A 19,544-nucleotide genomic window follows, 5' to 3' on the forward strand; every position below is an offset into this window, starting at 1 on the left:
GTGTGTGTGTGTGTGTGTGTGTGTGTGTGTGTGCGTGTGTGACAACAACTAGATTTGGTGTATGTTGTTAAAACAAACAAACAAACAAACAAAAGCAAACAAAAAAAACTTGTATCTTTTTAACTCTTTTTTTTCCAGGACAATAACTAATGGTTTGTGAAAACCATCCTCAGAAATATGAAGTGTGACTATGAAAACTTGATATTGAGGCTTGATTTTTTATTTATTTTTGTTTGTTATCTAATGCAACAGCACTGCTTGTCGCCAGTATATAGATATCTACCTGTTTAAACACTGATGTCTCAAGCATTTTGGCGTGTTGTAGTGCAGGTCAATCCCCCAAACAATCCCCCTCTGCTGTCGTGTTAGTGGTGGGGTCAGTTTACACTCATACCTGCCCGCCCACCGCAGTGGGATGATCCCGGTACATCCACGAGACACAAACGCTCCTCCGGCATTCACTTCAGAAACCAATGAGCCGCAATCCACACAGCTCCTGCTGGACAGTAAACGGAGATTACCAGAGCTTTCACATGTGGATACGGATCACGACACACGGTAAGAGCAAATCTAGCACTCAGTATACGACTAGTGACTAATACCCAATCAGATAATGTTCATTCAGCATTTATAGCGAATTTACAGAGTCTTGTCGAATCTGAAGTCGCGTCGTTTTTAAGTAAATTCGTGTTCGTATGTGTGTAAACGAACAGAGTTTGTGTTCATTCAATATAAAGGGTCATTGATCTTAAAATTAGTTTTAAGTTCAGATTAAGGACTCCAGTAGCCTATGTATGCATGAATCGGATAAATATTATTTTTTTTCTGTATATAATTGATGTCACTGCAGCTTTCTTTGAGGTTTATGTGGATACTTTTGGAGATATGGGGCAAAAGTATAAAGATAAAGACATTTATAGTTTTTTTTCCATATAGACTAAATGAGAAATGGCCATAAAGAAACTATTTTGTATATGCATGAATGGAATAGTATTGATAGTTTTGAAAACGAAATGTTTTGGTGATTTAATGTAATTAATTGCGTTTATTTACATTATATTATAATGATTGACTTTTATATATTCCTCAAATGAGTGAATATTGATGTCTGTAATAACTTAATTAGTCTGGTTGATCATTTACTCAATATAAGTTTTTTTTTAATAAATAAATAAAATTTAAATATTTTTTTGGTAACACTTTATTTTACAGTGTCATTGTTACATATGTTACATGTAGTTACTATTGTAATAACTATAAATTATGCATAATTACATGCATACTTACCCTAAACCAAACCAAATCCTAATCCTAAACCTATAGTAAGTGCAGGTAGTTATTTAATATTACTCAGTACTTAAATGTATAATTACAGTGTAACAAAGACACCTTAAAATAAAGTGTAACCACTTTTTAAAAGGTAGTATGTAATTCCTGCGCCTCTAGTGGCACCAAACCGAATTGCAATAATAAAGACTAACTGAGACTAAATCCTCATACCTTCATCTTCTACTGCATTGAATGAAGAACGTATTTCATGACTGTAGGTTCTGCCTAGGTTGTCCCGAATCACTCTTACAGTCATTTAGGATGCTGCCTTAAAAGGCAGCGTAGACAGCAAGAATCCTCATTAGGTTTTGGAACAGAGCCACAGTTGTTTCTGCTCATTACACAGAGATAGAAGAAAGTATTAATTGAGAAAGTACTATGACAAAAGGCAAGATATAGACCTAAATACAACATTTTTAGAGAGAGAATTGGCTGTGCATTATGGAGTTTGACCTCTGCTCTCATTTAGACTTACTAGGAAATTATGTAAGTTTATTACCTACACAGTAGCAGAAGCTTTAAACAAAAGAATAGACACCAGGTGGAGGAAAGTGAGGAGACCACATGTGTTTTTTGAAAATTTCCACCAAGCCAAACAGACAGTTTCCCAACTAATTAAGAGTCTTTTCTCAACTTGTATGGCTTTATTGCATTATGTTATGTGTAAATGGGTATAATGCTCGTAACCTTCCCCCACCAAAGAGTTTTATTTAGGTTAGGTGCACAGACCATGCACTAACTTTCCGCAAGGTCAGCAGTATTAACCACTCAGAACCAGTCTAAACACTCGAAAAAGTAGACCAAACGCAGAGATTTCACCTGCTCTTGAACCATAAGTGAGGTCTCTTCATACTGGTGTATTGTCTTCCAAGCCCAAAAATAAACACGTGTCTGTGGCAGTGTCATCTCTCTGATGCGTCGATGCATGTAAAATGTAAACACCAGCATGATGCTGAGGGCTGCGATGCTCCTCTGCAGGCTTTCCTGTCATTGTGCAGATGTTTTAGATGTTGTATTGCACATTGAGGTGCTTAAGTAAACTCTTGCTGAATGCATTAAATCCATTCGATCTATGCCCAGAAGTTCACTGCATAAGTTACGACCCTGCTTTAATGCATGATTTTTATTATTAGTGAAGGGCCTCAGGCATCACTCTACTATCACCGAACTATAACCTTTTTTCCCAGTACTTCTGTGATCATTTGAATTAAATGTAACACAGAAATAATGATCCTGTGTGGATGAAAAGACTGTGAAGCTGTTTCATGACAACGGCTCTCTCTGGCACAGCGCCAGCTCAAATGCTGATCTGAATGTTCGCTGTGATCGTACTTTTCAAAGCTTTAATAGACATAGCCGAATCATTGTCATTTAGGAATAAGATTTCATGGGTGTTTGAATTGTGATTGCATTTTTTAATGATTAATATATACATATATTATCTTTCTTTGTCATTTAGTAAAAGAGAGAAAAAAAATGTATATCATTATAACTATATATAGTAGCAGATCTGAGCTGGCTGCATCTCTCATCTGAGGTGCTGACAACCACTTTGAGATGAATAAATGCGAAAGGACTTGTATCACCACTGGCGCGGACGCTCTAAACACAGAAGAGAAGCCCACGGGCCGCGTGCAGTGACCTTTGTCTGATCGTGTGCGAGTGCTGAGCCACTCCGGCTGACGGGATGCCCACACTGCTGTGGTAACCCCCTACTGACTGGAAGTGAACCCTATGTAGGGATCAAGCTTCTGCCCAATTGTTTTCCAAGCCTTTTCCTTCTTCTCAGAGATTCCACAAACACATAATCATCCCGGTGTGACCACATCAGTCTCAACTGCTGTGATACTGTATCCCGCAAATGACTTTTATGGGTCTGGGACGGAAAGGCAACAGCTGTTTTGTTTTGTCGCACAAACTCCATAAAGCCAAATGTTGCTCTTCTTTCAGCCGTTCGAGTGCAATCACATAAACAGTCATTTCCCCCAAAAGAAAACTTCACATTTGTAGGGCTAATGTGTGGCTGCGTGTAAACAGCATGAAGCTCAGGTTACTAATTAGAGGCTGAAAGATCCTGCAGATTCTTTAAAGTGACATCACTTTATTTGTATATGGAAGTGGTCTCACTTTAGATTAGGGTCCAATTCTTACTATTAACTAACTATTAACTATGATTTTGCCTTAATAAACTCATAATTACTGCTTATTAATAGTTAGTAAGGTAGGTGTTAAGTTTAGGTATTGGGTAGGATTACGGGATGTAGAAGCTTGTTATGGAAGCTTGTTTACACCATGAAATAAATAAAGTAATTATGACTTTTTATCTCACATTTCTGACTTCTTTTTTAAAGATATAAAGTCATAATTGCATGATATAAAGTCATAATTGCGTGATATAAAGTCATAATTGCGTGATATAAAGTCATAATTGTGTGATATAGTAATAATTGCGTGATATAAAGTCACAATTGCATGATATAAAGTCACAATTGCATGATATAAAGTCATAATTGCGAGATATAAAGTCAGAATTGCGTGATATAGTCATAATTGCGAGATATAAAGTCAGAATTGCGTGATATAAAGTCAGAATTGCATGATATAAAGTCATAATTGCGTGATATAAAGTCATAATTGCGTGATATAAAGTCATAATTGTGTGATATAGTAATAATTGCGTGATATAAAGTCACAATTGCATGATATAAAGTCACAATTGCATGATATAAAGTCATAATTGCGAGATATAAAGTCAGAATTGCGTGATATAGTCATAATTGCGAGATATAAAGTCATAATTGCGAGATATAAAGTCATAATTGCATGATATAAAGTCATAATTGCGTGATATAAAGTCATAATTGCGTGATATAAAGTCATAATTGCGAGATATAGTCATAATTGCGTGATATAAAGTCATAATTGCGAGATATAAAGACATAATTGCGTGATATAAAGTCATAATTTAGTGATATAAAGTCAGAATTGCGTGATATAAAGTCAGAATTGTATGATATAAAGTCAGAATTGTATGATATAATGTCAGAATTGCGAGATATAAAGTCAGAATTGCGAGTTATAAAGTCAGAATTGCATGATATAAAGTCATAATTGCGAGATATAAAGTCAGAATTGTATGATATAATGTCAGAATTGCGAGATATAAAGTCAGAATTGCGAGTTATAAAGTCAGAATTGCATGATATAAAGTCAGAATTGCGAGTTATAAAGTCAGAATTGCATGATATAAAGTCATAATTGCGAGATATAAAGTCAGAATTGAGAAAAACTCGAACTTATAACTCGAAATTGCGAGTTTTAATCTCGCAGTTGTGAGAAATAAAGTCAGAATTGTGAGATGCAAACTCGCAATTGTGAAAAAAAGGTTGCAATTACCTTTTTTTTTTTTTTTATTTAGCAGCAGAAACAAGCTTCCATAATAAGCCATCAATATCTGCTTTACAAGTCTTAATAAACAGCCAGTATCCTAGTAATATGCATGCTAATAATCACTAGTTAATAGTGTGAATTGGACCCTAAACTAAAGTGTTACCATGAAAGTTTATTTGCTCCAAAGAATTAAAAAAACAACAACAAATGCAAGTTATAAACTTATAATTGCAAGTTTACATTTCGTAAAAAATACTTTTTTCCTCAGAATTCTGTTTACAATTCACAATTTTTATTTTTTTCTCGCAATTCTGTTTTTTTTTTTTTTTTTTTTTTTTGCAATTGTTGCAATTATCTTTATCTTGTTTTTTCTCAGAAATGCACATTGTGAGATAAAGTCAAAATTACTTTTATAATTTATTACATGGCAGAAATAAGCTTCCATGTGTGTTTTATGGGCTGACTGATGAATTTCACTCCCTGTGTACTGTAGTCATCTAGTCTTTTTTCCCCTTCATGATTTATTTACTCACTTTAGTATTAATATTAAATGTTCAAATCCCGATGCTCACGGGACGTCCCCGCGGGTCCGACTGACAGCTGTGCGAGCGGGTCGCTCATAGTCACACATCTTGTTAATTGTCCTTGGCTCGTCTAGGTACCACTGCCATCCTGCCAGGTCCAATCAGACCTAGCGCTGCCGCCAGGATCCTTCATCGCACATGAAGGGGCTTGTATCCTTTGTCACGCTCACAAGACATTGTTCTGACAGGGCCGGTAACCAATGATCTTTCCCTCAACTCAACGCTGGCTTTGCTGATGTGCTGGGGGGCTTGAGGGGAGATTAGGGGCTATTTCTGTGGCACTTTGGGCCTGTTTGCGACCAACAAGCCAGACTAGCGGTTAATGAGAGAGGACAGCTGACAGGTTCAGTGGAGGTTATGGAGCAAGAGGAAATGGCAGTGAATCACATGGCCTTTGAGAGAGATTGAGACCCTGGCTTTCATTTTATTTTTAGTAGAGGAAAAATTTCAACTCAGTCATTATTTACTCACCTTCAAACTCGGTTAAGTCTCCTGAGGTAGAAAGAGCAACTTCTGAGAAGTATAAGTTTCTTCTAAGTTGAGAAAAGGCTGACAGAATATATCATTTTCTTTGAATATGAACTCTCCCATACATATTTGTACTGCAAACTTATGTTGATTTGTTAAGTGTTTTAATGGGTCAGTTGTTAGATTCAGGTCACCCTCATAAACACAATGGGTAATCAATGCAATATCACTGGTAGTGTTTTGTGTTTGCTGTCAATGATCGAGAATAGGGTTCAGGATTGTTGTTGTGTCCCATTTGATGGTTGGATGTTAGTCAGGAGGACTGGATCCCTCCCCCATCAGCCCATCACCCATTTGACCCCATCACAAGTCACGTTTGTTTGAACCTTTGCTGTTAACACTTGGGTCTGCAGTGACTTTAACATGTGTCTGGCATAGTCAGCAAGCGCTGTTTATATACAGCCACTTTATTTGAGAAAACAAGACTCTGGAGGAATAAACTGAACAACTTTTATCCCACAAGAGCAGTTTTTTTTTTTTCTGGATCATGGCAATCAAGTTAAGACTTAAACTTCTATATGATCTGTAATGTAATCTGATCAGCTGAACTACTGCGTTTAAATAGCTCTTTTTGCCCTTTGCTTCACTGACAGTCTGTAAAGTTCAGTTTTGTTGGTTCTTAAAAGGCTGCATGTAGATCAGATTACTTCTCCTTTACATGCCTAGAATATATTAAATTAGTATTTCACGTCAGACGCTTTTTATTAGAGAACTTTTGCATACGGCAAACCTTTGTTATGGGCACAGTAACTCCCTGTGTAAACTTTATATGCATAGTAAAATTAGGCAGATTTACTATTCTGCAGTGTGAACATTTGGATTGGCTTCAGAAATTAATAATTTAGACAATCTTCCAGCAGCAGTAGTGTGCAGAGACTCTCTAGATCTAGTTAAGACAAAGTTAGTCTCAGACAGAAAGATGAGTATGTATATGAGTATGTATAAGCTATTTATATATATATATACACACACACACAGTCAAACCAAAATTTATTTAGACACCTTCATTCATTAATTCAGTTTATTCACTATTATTTAAAAAAAATGGTAATACAATTTGACAAGATCTCAGAGTTAAACTGTGTCAGAAAAAAATGATCTTTTTTATGTCAGATAGCACTTAAGCAAAACATGGTCAGGTCAAAGTGTCTGAATAATTTTTGGTTGAAAATTTGTATCAGTTTTACTGGTAGTCCACTGTATGAAGAATTTTTGGGTATAATATGTCACAGTTTACTTTATGTTGTTATCCCTAGTAAAAATATATAAAAGAATATCAAAAATGTCTGAATAATTTTTGTTTTGACTGTACATATATAGCTTATGCATACTCATCTTTCTGTGTTTCTTTCTTCAGTCAAAAATAAATTAAGGTTTTTGAGGAAAACATTCCAGGATTTTTCTCCATATAGTGACTTCAACAGTTACCAACGGGTTGAAGGTCCAAATGTCAGTTTCAGTGCAGCTTCATAGAGCTCTACATGATCCCAGACGAGGAATAAGAATCTAATCTAGAGAAAAAAATAAAATTTATATACTTTTTAACTACAAACGCTCGTCTTGCATTGCTCTGAGATGTGCCACACATTACATAATCAGGTTGAAAAGGTCACGCGTGACATAGGCTCATTTTCTCCTCCTACGTCACGCGTGACCTTTCCAACATGATTACGTAATGTGTGGCGCATCTCAGAGCAGTGCAAGATGAGCATGTGTGGTTAAAAAGTATATAAATGAGATTTTTTTTAGAAAATGACTGATGGTTTCTCTAAAATAAGACTCTTATTCCTCGTCTGGGATCATGTAGAGCTCTTCGAAGCTGCACTGAAACTGACATTTGGACTAGTGTTGTTATTTTACAGTACAATAGTATTATTACAATATATTTCTTAAATCTTTAATATATTTAAGAAAATCCTAATAATTATTATTACTTCAGTCATATTGAATTGGTCAAATACAGTGGTCTATGAAAACTCAAATGAAAGAGTTTTTAAAAAAGAAAAAAAAATCTCACATTATAGTTTGATTTGCTTCTTGTAAAGAGTAAACCCAAGTATGAAAAACCCAATTTTTCAAGTATTTCGCACTTTAAAAAAAGTCTTCTTTTTATTAAAATAGCTTTTATGTTCTATGCAGGTGAAATCATTCTAGAAAGTTCAGATATGTCTAAATAGAACCATTGAAGTCATCTGGTATTTTCCCATATTGCAATATATCTCTCATATCACAGTCTTAATTTCAATATCGTCCAGCCCGGGTCAGAACCTGATTCCGGGCACCTCGCCTTTCCTGTCATTGCACACACATAACGTGCTTTTCTCTCAGGAAATGCAAGACGTTTCTTTCCATGCCTCTTTGTGTTTTTTTTTCCTCGGCTATAATAGACATGCAGAGCCGTTAGCACCTCACTCATGACTCCTTCACTTCCTGCCTTAACTTTCCGGCACAGAGCCATGGATGGAGTCCAGGTCTCATGCATCTATTGAAGATTCAGAGGAGGACTGTACTTTGTGTTGGAGAGTTTTTTGTTGTACACTGGGAAAATTTATAGCTCCTTTATCAGGGCTCAAAAACAGACCCAAAGCGGTTTATGACGTAACTAATGGAAAAGTAGGGTAAAGTCCACTGATGTGATGCGTCATATTACCCCTGTGTAAAGCCTGATATATGGACTAATAGTCAGAATGGATTGGAACAGTTTATTGAACTTTTAGACAAAATATTTAAATGTTTTGTATCTGATATTGATCATGCTTTATGGCTCATATAGTATGATTTAGTGACAATATGGAGGGGAAAAGCTCATCCAATGTGACTTAAATTGCATTCATAATATGGTATTCGTTCCTGACCGGGTATTTCGCATTAAGCAAATTTGTTTAAATTTGCAGTAGCAAAACATTGTTTAAATCTAAGGGTCAAAGAGAGAGCGGTAAATGATCATGAGAACCTACATTATGCTTGTTATGGTTGTTGAATGAGATTTATATTTTGAGAAAGTCACAAGTGAGGAGAGACTCTAAAGTGCTGCATAAACAGACGACTAATTAACACAAGTAAATGAGATCAGAGAGAGCGGAAACGTCTGCTGGGCAAGTGTGCCACAGATAACAGGAGCATGTATTTTTACAGTAATGTTTATCTTAAATTGATTTTCCCCAGGTGTGAGCCTCTAAATAGATGATAAGCCTGAGAACTACACACCTTTCATTCATTCACACGTTCACATTCAGCTCTGAATCAGTTATCACCTCAATTTGACGTTTGGTGATTCACAGGGAGACATTTTGAGTTAAAAGACCAAAGAAACAGTTCATAGGTGTAAATGTATATGTGTACGCCTCTCCAAATGTAGCAATCAGTTCTTTTAAGACTGTGCCTTTTGTCATTGTTTAGAACACATTTGCATTATAACTATGAATTTACATTTAATGGAAATTGGGTTTTTTTACAGTAATGAAAACTTTGGAGGAGAATTGTTAGATTTTTTTATGGCTTTTAAGATTAAATATATTCCTGGTCCCTTGGTCACCTGGCAAATGTTTCTGTCAACCTCTGAATTTATTATAGTTAACTAAAACAAACTAAAACCATAAAAAAATAAATAAATTGTTAATTGAAATAAAATAAATGTTAACTGAAATAAAATAATAATAAAAAAAATGATTTTTATTTTATTTATGTTATTAAATATTTAGTTTTGAAAACTGAAATAAAAATTAGCAAAAAAAACTATATAGACAAAAAACACTAATAATAATTAAAAAATAAAACAAAATAAAATTAATAATAAAAATAATAATAATAGTTTTTATTCATAATATTTTATTAATCATATTTATATAAAAATATTATGGATTATGTATAATAATAAAACAAACTAAAAACAATTAAAAAAATGTTACTTGAAAAAAAAAATGTTAACTGAAATAGAATAATAATAAAACATATTGTATTATTTATTATTTTATTTAATCTAATTACCAAAAGCAGCATTTTGTGTTTTCATTTAGTTTAACTTGATGTACTAAAATAACTAAAACTGACAAAAAAAAAAAAAAATGGGTAAAACTATATAGACATATTGAAAAATAATAATAATAAAAATGAAAAATAAAAATAAAAAAGTATTATTATTATTAATTTTATTAATAATATTTTATTTTATTTATTTATGTAATTAACTTTTTTCTTTGAATTTTTTTTAATATGGAGTAAAAAGATAAAACAAACTATAACCATAAAAAAAAATTTTTGTTACTTGAAGTAATAATAAATAATAACTGAAAAAAAAAAAAATATATATATATATATATATTATTCAGCTAGTTAGCATTTCGTGTTTTCATTTAGTTTAACTTGATGTACTAAAATAACTAAAACTGAATAAAAAATTTGTAAAAACTATACATTTAAAAAAAAAAAAAAATGACAAAAAAATTTTTTACTACAATTTTAAAATAAAAATGGAAACATAAACCAATTGAAAATAATTTTTTCTTTAAAAAACTATAGTATTATCTCAGTGATACTACAATATTTTATTCTGAAATAGATAAGATTACAGAATGATAGTAGTTCATGATCTAGGGCTGTGCGATTAATCGTTTTTTATTTCCGATGAATCTTTTGGCTCCCAGCTAAAATAACAGCACTCTGAATTTAGTTTGAGTGATTGAATCAGAATGTCCCAGACCCCATTTACACCGGTATTCATCGCTGAGCATTTGTGATGGGATCAGCCGAGACGGGCGTTAATAATACCAGGTGTAAACTGTGATCATTTGAAAGAACGTCTGTCCATCACAAGTCTCCGGCAATCCACCGACTCACATTTGTGACGTTTGAATGACAATAGGGTCAGTTAAGTGTCCACCACATAATTTGGAGAGGGTTTAGGGGGGTCTGTTGTGCTTTAAAGAGCTCCCTCGTGACCGTTCTGTGGCCCGTATGCCAGTCCATCACCCCACCCATCATACATCAGCCACATAATGGCACTCAAGAGCTCTCTATGGTGAGGAGATATATGCTTCTTCTGCCTTTGTGTTGTTAAGAGTGTTTGTGTCTGTTGAGTTTTATTGTCATGTGTTTTCTTTCTCCCTGTTTTTCTTACTAATGAGCCGCGGCATTCAGTCCAGCCTCTTATCTCCAGAGCCAGAGGGGTCTATTGTCAACGCCGATAAATAATGCAGGATTTGGTCTGTGATGGACGTCCTGAACCTTTTGAGGTTTTATATCAACAGTCCAACACGGGACATTTTGAGTTTAATTGGGCTGCTCAGACTGGGTGGGACAGACATGTTTGCAGATGCTTTTGATTAAGTTTCATCAACTGGATGCAACGACTTTCAATTTCATTTTATAGCAGAGGCTCGTTTTCTTGTGTGGATCTATTACATTATTCCCAAAACATTAAAATGTAATTCATACAGACAGTGACTTGAATATTTATCAACATAAATAAGAAAAAGTCTTATTAAAAAGCAAGTAGTTTTGCATATTATTCATAATATTATTGTATTAATAATAATATTTTTATTAATAATAATTAATGCTTTTTTCCCCTTTGGAATAAAAACATTTTAATATTGAAAAAAAAAGATTATGCCTTCATAATTATACTCTAATAATGTTAAAATGTGTATATTGATATGTATATTTTATTGTTTATTTGATTTTTGATTTATTTTTTTTTTATATATATATATATATATATATATATATATATATATATATATATATATATATATATATATATATATATATATATATATATATATATATATATTCATTTGTAGGAAATCCACTGTTAAGAAGTTAAAACAATTAAGATTAAACAAAATTATTGTTGATCTAATTTATTTTAATTTTATTTTATATTATTTATTTAAATTTGTATATTGATATTTTATTTTATTTTGTATTTGATTAAATTAGCTTTTTGTATATTATTAGTAGTATTAATGATTAATTATTATTTTTAATAATATTTTTTATTAATAATATTGTTATTAATTATACAATTAATTATACAATTAATAATATGTTTATATATATATATATATATATATATATATATATATATATATATATATATATATATATATATATATATATATATATATATATATATATATATATTTGTTTGTTTCAAAGAAAATAATGGGAAAAAATATTCATAATTATTTTCATAATTATAATCTAATAATGTTACACACTTTATTATTATTTAAAAAAAATACTTGCCTACATTTTTCACACTGAAACTTCTTTTTGATAAGATTATGGAAGGATAATGGTTTATAATCTAGGGCTGTGCGGTTAATTTTTATTTTCAATAAAGATTTTGGTTTCCAACTATTATGAAATCGAGACAATCAAGATTAAACAAAATTATTGTTGATCTAATTTATTTTTGTTTTTTATCATTTATTTAAATGTGTATATTAATATTATATATATATATTTTTTTATTTCTTATTATAAATTTGATTTATGATAGGGATTCACGGATATGAACATTTTGGCCGATACCGATAATTCATTATATTTGAAAGCCGATAACGGATATATTGGCCGATAAATCTGAATCTGAATTTGAATCTGAATTTTTATACAATTTTTAAGCCTGATTACAAAAATGCTAACATTAAAAATGAACATATATCGGCCAATACCGATATGGTGGCCGATATACTGTGCATCCCTAATTTATGATTTTTTCTTTTCATTTTATATATGTATATAATATGTATATCATATATACATATTAATTTGAAGGAAATCCACTTTTAAAAAGATGAAGTTCAGTAAATGCATGTTCTTTCCAAAGTCAGTGAGCAATCGTGTTAAACAATCATGATATCAATATTGACCAAAATAAACGTGATTATGTTTTTGACCATAATCAAGCAGCCCTATTATGAACAGCATTTAAGATTTGGTTAACACCAAACAACACATGCAACTTTAAACATTAAAGTTTGTGAATCACCTCCCTTCCATAATCTAACATATTTCAGAATATTCAACCAGCCTTTTAAGGTTGCTTGAAGTCTTCAGTAGATCATAGCTTAGATGCAGCGTGACAGAAAACATCTGGTTTCTCTTTGACCTTGTTGGACGGTTGTTTTGGCCACCCCTGCAGGCAGACGACCTGCCCACCCGCTTCACTGACACGCAATGAAAGCATTGAGATGAGAGGAGGCTGGATTAGCAGGGGTTAATTACAAGCCATCGCGAGCCGCTGCTATTACCAGCGCAGTTCAGCCTTCAAAAGAGAGAGGAGCACAGACAAAGTTTCATGTCACTAATTTGCCTCTTTAGAGAGTAATAGAGGTCACTGTACAGGAGCAGACGCTAGCGGTGATGGTGTGAACGTGTGAAGTGACTGTAACGTGGTGATCAGTGCTAAACGGAAACTTCTCTTTACATTTTTCTTTAAATGTTCAGTTAGTCTCATACTGTTTTGAGTTATGAGCTTGAGATTTGAATTTCCAGTTCATGCACAAATAGGCTAAATGATGTGGTTCTTTTGAATCAGTTGAACTGATTCAGATTGGATCAATCACAGGAGTCATTTCTCCATTGAATCAGCTCAAATGACTCGCTAAACCTATTACATATCCGCAAAAGAGTTTTGTCATAATTAAATGGCATATTAATTTACATATTTAAATGTTTAGAAAGCCTGTTTTGGGGATGTTTGGTGCCTGATGGAGAATGTCCCAGTCGGTAAATTTCACAGAGATGTGAGCATGTTTTAATTTAAGCCTCTGCTTAGCTATTATTAGCCCTGTTTCTGTCCTAAACACAGTGATCCAGCACTCAAATAGCTGTCACGCTGGTTTGGAAAGATCTATATTACTGATGTAATGCATCTACAAGCCAATAATGGCCTTAAGTGCAGAGTGATGTAGACACGGCTAATAATAGTGTGTGATAATTATGAAACACTACTACTGTGCACCACGTTTCAAATTACATTAACCTGGCGGGTTATCCATGAATTGGATAAAAATTAAAATGTTTAATGAATCAATTCAAACTTTGTTTCAGTGAGTCATTTGAATCAACACTCCAACATGATCATGGTTGTCACTCCCTGTTTCTTTTTTAATGCATTAGAGTGATTTAGTAAAGATATAGGATGGTAAATATTGCTGTTTATTATTATGCATTGCATATAAATAATTTAAGATTATGTTTTTTTTTGTATTAAACATTTTGAGTGTATTTGGCTGATAGTTCATCTATTAAGATTTGTTTTAAGCCATTTCAGAACAAATATATATTTTGAATATCATAAAATCATTAGGGTGAAAAATATCGAGGCTGTTTTAGCTGTATTGCTCAGCCCAACTGACTAAACAAGCATTTTTCTGAGTTTGGACCCCCTGTTGCTCACCACTTTCTGAAAGTCCCTAAATCCAGAACCATCTCATGCTCAACACCTGTTCAGAATTCTTTCCCGGAACTTTCCCAAACAATGGTTGCTGCTTTTCCCGGACTGTCTGACATCTGGAAAATGTTGCAGTTCCCCTTTTGACTGGATTTATAGCGAAGGGATTCAGAGAGGGGGGTTGAGGTACATGAGAGGTGCTATATTTGTACGGTAGAAAGTCATCTTATAAGTGCATGAGTTCTCTTTTATCTTAGGGATTTTTTTTGTCTTTGTAGTGTGTTTGCTTTTTTCCCCACTAAGTCTGAATATTGAAAAAGGTAGAGTTCACAATTTAGCTGCTCACACCTGTTTTTAGTTGTAGTAAATGACTGCTCTTCATAGTGAAACTGGCAAAAAAGAAAAAAAAAAAAAAGAGTACAGCGGTTATTCCCGTTTACTAGGTCACAGGGACATATTCACTTTAAAATGCTGTGTATTGTTGTTTTTTTTCCTGCAAGGGGATACAAAAATAGCACTTTGATGCATCATGTTTTGAATGTCTTCCCTTTCAGAACCAACCATGCAGTCAAAATTGTTTTAAGCTAGAATTCTTGCTTTGCAATCATATTCTGCTGTTCTATTAGTAAGCGGTAAAACCATGCAGAGTTGTAAGTGTGTTCAAAATTAAATGCAGCAAATGGTCCTACAACGTCTTTAAAGGAAATGTTATTAAGCTGATTTGGGGGTCTCTAAAATATGGACAGAGTCATGCATTATTTAGCAAAGCCCTCAAGGAATGCAAATGTGGCATGTGGGTTAAGCTAATGCTGATGGTGAAGGCCATTACCTCTGCAGTCTACAGTTTCCTTTAATAGACTTTCTAAATGCATCTGAGGTTAAATTGGTAAAATTCCACTTGCAAAATTATAATGTCAATCCAGACTTCACTGTGTATTATGCATGTTCGTTCAGAGTTAAATGCGCTAAATTTGTGCAGTACAGCACATTTGTACGATTGAACGGTTATTTAGGACTAGTTCAATGGGCGAGCACTGGGAAGTCAACTCAGTCCATGCATGAGCTAATGGCACTGCCTGTGGCCCCAGACATGCATTTCTGCCAACTGCATCGGATCACAAAAAGCTACAGGGACTTCTATCCACGCTGCCATATGGCATACGCCTTTTGAGATCGGATCTCCCTTGAGAAATGCTAAAAAAAAAAAGTCTGAACTGTGTCTCTACCGTTTTTGTTTTCTCAGGGCTCCAGGTATAGAGGGAGAAGCACAGGACCTCTGTCTATCAAACTCTGAAGTGCCCCGGTGCCAGCTGTATAGGTCAACCCAACCGTAACATCGCAGGACAATAGGAGCCCAACCCGAAGACCTTTGACAGCTATCAAAAAGCAAATAACCAAGCTCATTAGCTCTCTTCCCCCAAAACGACCTTCTCTGAAAAGATCAACAGAAGAGAGGAAGTTAAAGAGGACGAAACAAAGGGGGGAAAAAGACGGAGAAAAAAACGAACACTGGCAGCTATTTCTGATACTCTGTGGTGAAGGGAACATCTCATTTGGGATTTGAGATTTTGGATTGCAGAAAAAGGATTTCTTCATGCCCTGCCCATTTACTGCAATGCCTGTGTGAATACTGCATGGAGATTTGTCCTTTTTCCAAAAGCGCCTAGTAAAGAGACTAATTATAGTGAAGCACAACAGCCAACTCTATCGCTTAAAGATTCTCAGATTCTCAAAATGCCTAAAAATCTACTTTCATAGGGGTCCTATAAATGGATCAAACTCACTCTGAGACACGTCAGATCTTGAAGAAGCATTGAAACGGTACTTTCCCAGAGGGTTTCCTTCTCTTTGTAGGGCAAAGCGACTGCTTTGTCCTTTCTGTTTGGATGCATTTTTCCAGAACTCCAAAATGAAGCCCTTAACTCCCATTGGTTCACCTTCTCCGCTGCGGCTCCTAAACAAGGGGCCCGATTACCTTCGCAGGCAAATGGATGCCGGAAGCAGGGGTCGTTCAATTAGTGCTGTAGAGCGGCTGGAAGCAGACAAGGCGAAATACGTCAAGAGTCAACAGGTCATAAACACCAAGCAGGAGCCCGTATTAGTGCCCTGTGCAACCCCTCCACCAGTGCCTCGTCGAAACTTCACTGTGTCCACTCCTTCAACACCCGTTCTCCCACCTCGAAATCAAATGGCGCCTTTCTCCGCACCGCAGTTCTTGAGGGATGAAAATGAGGATGACTCCAGGAAAGAGAACTGTCAGAATGAAACTGATGTGGAAACCAACAATCGCAACAATGCAAATAAGCCTCCCGTACCTTCCCCAAGAACTCCAACCATTGCTCCATTAGTCGCCCCACATAGTGCTCCGATAATGCGCAGGAGCAACGGCAAGCGCATGCTGCGTCCGGACTCCCTAGTCATTTACAGACAGAAGAAAGAGTGCAAGAGTCCCAACAGTGGTGGCGAAAACGGCAACACCAACATGGAGGTCAAGGGCTACAGCTTCGTACGACGGCTCTTCCAGGGATCCATGCGCGAAAAGAGCAGCGGTACCGAGGCTCATAAAATGGTGATAAATGAGGAGAAGGCGTCTTCCTCTCGAGACGGGGATTCGCGAATGTCCTGGTCCAATGATAAAGACACTGTCGACGGAGGAAACGAGACCAGACGATCAAGCAAATCTGATCGAGAGCACTCAATGCCGGACACTCAAAACAACACTGGTGTTCAGAAGCAATCTAAGAACGGCATGATCAACAGTTTACGAAACAGCATTGGGAACTCCAACAATAATGACATGGATCCATGGAAGCCCGTCATTCCAAGGATGCGGGCCGATTTGAAACGCTCCAAGTCAGAATTGCGACTACGCTGCTCGCTAGCCATGTCCGAGCAGGAGCGCTTCTTCGACTACTGCGGATTGGACTTTGATATAGTGGAGAGGCTTGGACCGGAGAACTTTCTAAAAGGGGCAAGTTCAGTCGACACACTCTCGCTGCTACTGAGGAGCGTCGGAGGCGGCGGCTCAGAGCCCAGTGAGTTTTCCCGACACTCCGGGGAAGGGATTTTCCAGGAGGAACTGGCCGAGCAGATCCCCACAGGTGTCTCGATTATCGAGAGAAATGCACGTGTCATAAAGTGGCTCTATGGTTGCAGAAACGCAGTCCAGGAGGGTCCTAAAGAGTCTACTGTTTGATTATCACGGTGACTAAACTGAAGACTTTTCTGGAAACTGGAAAACTATGTTGTATTTATTTCATGTGGGACATTTGTATTTAAGAGATTTTTTTGGCTTTTCACAGCCAGTATGAGAACATTCATGTTACACATAAAGCTGCAAACCGACACTTCTTGTCATGACCTACACTGTGGTTGTGTCTGAAATCGCCCCCTTATACCCTCATTCACTATTCCATACATTAGTATACTAATAAAGTATATTGAATGAATTTTCCTGTGGACACCAACTTTTGGGAGATTCTCTTACTCACATTGCATGGCTAGAAAATAGTTTGGTTGTACACTTATTATTGCAGTGCATTGTGGGATTGAATGAGTGCACTCAATAATGTCCACTATGGTTTCTGATATTTTAGTGCACTGTATAAGGGTATAGGGGCGATAGCTTTGTCATCTCTTGTTCTATGTATATAGAAAGACATGAGTCCGTCCTGTTACTTCTGTTCAGAAACAATTATTTGTTGAGCGTAACTTAAAGAACATGTCATCGGATGAATAATTTAACATTGAAAACCACTAAGCTTTTCTCTGGGGCTGGAAAACCCAATGCATGAGTGTTAAATGAACCATGTGTACCTCATTTCCCAACTGTCCCAGTTTAGTTTCTGTGTTGCCTTTTTTCCTTAAACGCAGGCGTTGGAACAAACACACAGAGCACCCCTGTGGGGATATTAATGCACTGATTTGGAGAAAAAGAGACGGAGCGAGAGCTATATATACTGATATGAAACGTATTTTTAACAATGAGTGTATGCAAATAAATATGCAGGGCCTTAAAGACAACCTGATTTTGAGTGTCATTAACTTGTTTCAAAGAAATGTGCTGCGTACTAATGTACAATATTTTCCAAACCCTATTGCGCTGCTTAGAGAATCATGCTTAATAAATACTGGGTGAAATGACATATTTTAATCGATATTTTCAAGTACAGAACACAATATATTTATATATTTAGATTAGATTAGATTTTTTCCTGTTCTCATCCCAATGCAGTTGCCTTATTTGGGAAGGATGCATGTTGTGCTAATTCGATTTTTTGCCAAAAGCATTGTCATTTTGCTCTAAACAGCAAGGTATCTCCAAATATTCATTATTAAGGGGGACCAAAGGTAAAATTTTAAGAATCAGACATTAAAAAAACAGCAATCTCTAGGAAAGCAGCACACTAGGGTTTGGAACGGATATTATTTTGCCCCTTATGGAGTTTCATTGACAACTAAATCATGTAAATTGCTCAATTTCATTCCCATGTTTGGTAAATATTGGTGTTACTTTGATTACTGTGATGATAAATCATGGTTGGTTGCACATTTGACTCAAGGAAAAGCATATTTTCAATGCAAATGACCGTTCTTTTGCAAACATTCTTCAGTATGCACTTGGTCATACTGCTTTGGTGTTTAACTCATGAATTTTCAGTGTTTAGCAGAGCAGAGGAAGACATAACAGCAAGAGATCTGATGGACGGACTTTCACTCCCAGTGTGGGAGATGCTGATGTGTTCTCATATTGACGGAGACCTTTGAACACGCTAACATCAATCAGACACTGATTCTCCTTTGTGGTAATGAATCAGTCTCTATGATACCACTGATAAATGAAGCAAAGGTCCACTGCGGCATGCACAGGTCAGACTGCGGCCTGCATAGAAAGAACGGTGATCTTTCCTTTCAGAATTCCTAAACTTTTTCATCCCCAACGTCCAAGATGCATTCAGTCTTCCCGAGCACCCGAAATCTCTCTCTTGCATGTTTACACTCCATGTAAGTTTGTATATGTTTCTATAAAGAAGAATTTAGATTTCAACCCAAAGAGATATTACAGATTAAATCCAAATAAAGTCCTATTTCTGAATGGCTGTAGTTCTTTGAGTTTTGTATGAGATAATTATGTTATGTTGGATGGAAACCTGGAAATATCTGGGAATTATAAAGGGGTGGTTAATTATGATTTCACTTTTTGAACTTTAGTTAGTGTGTAATGTTGCTGTTTGAGCATAAACAACATCTGCAAAGTTACAACGCTCAAAGTTCAATGCAAAGTGAATTCACTCTTTAAGAACTACAAC

The 19,544-nt window shown here is 35.3% G+C and overlaps 1 protein-coding gene across 1 annotated transcript; it reads left to right on the plus strand.

Moving 5' to 3' along the window:
* The first annotated feature begins 471 nt into the window (after positions 1–471).
* On the plus strand, positions 472–19,198 carry fam110d (family with sequence similarity 110 member D). Its single transcript, XM_067397419.1, has 2 exons — positions 472–558; positions 15,479–19,198. Exon 2 carries the CDS (start codon positions 16,145–16,147, stop codon positions 17,429–17,431), a length of 1,287 nt encoding a protein of 428 aa, XP_067253520.1. The 5' UTR covers positions 472–558; positions 15,479–16,144; the 3' UTR covers positions 17,432–19,198.
* The last annotated feature ends 346 nt before the right edge of the window (positions 19,199–19,544 follow it).

This window comes from Chanodichthys erythropterus, chromosome 2 (assembly GCF_024489055.1).
Source record: "Chanodichthys erythropterus isolate Z2021 chromosome 2, ASM2448905v1, whole genome shotgun sequence".
Lineage (NCBI taxonomy): Eukaryota > Metazoa > Chordata > Actinopteri > Cypriniformes > Xenocyprididae > Chanodichthys > Chanodichthys erythropterus.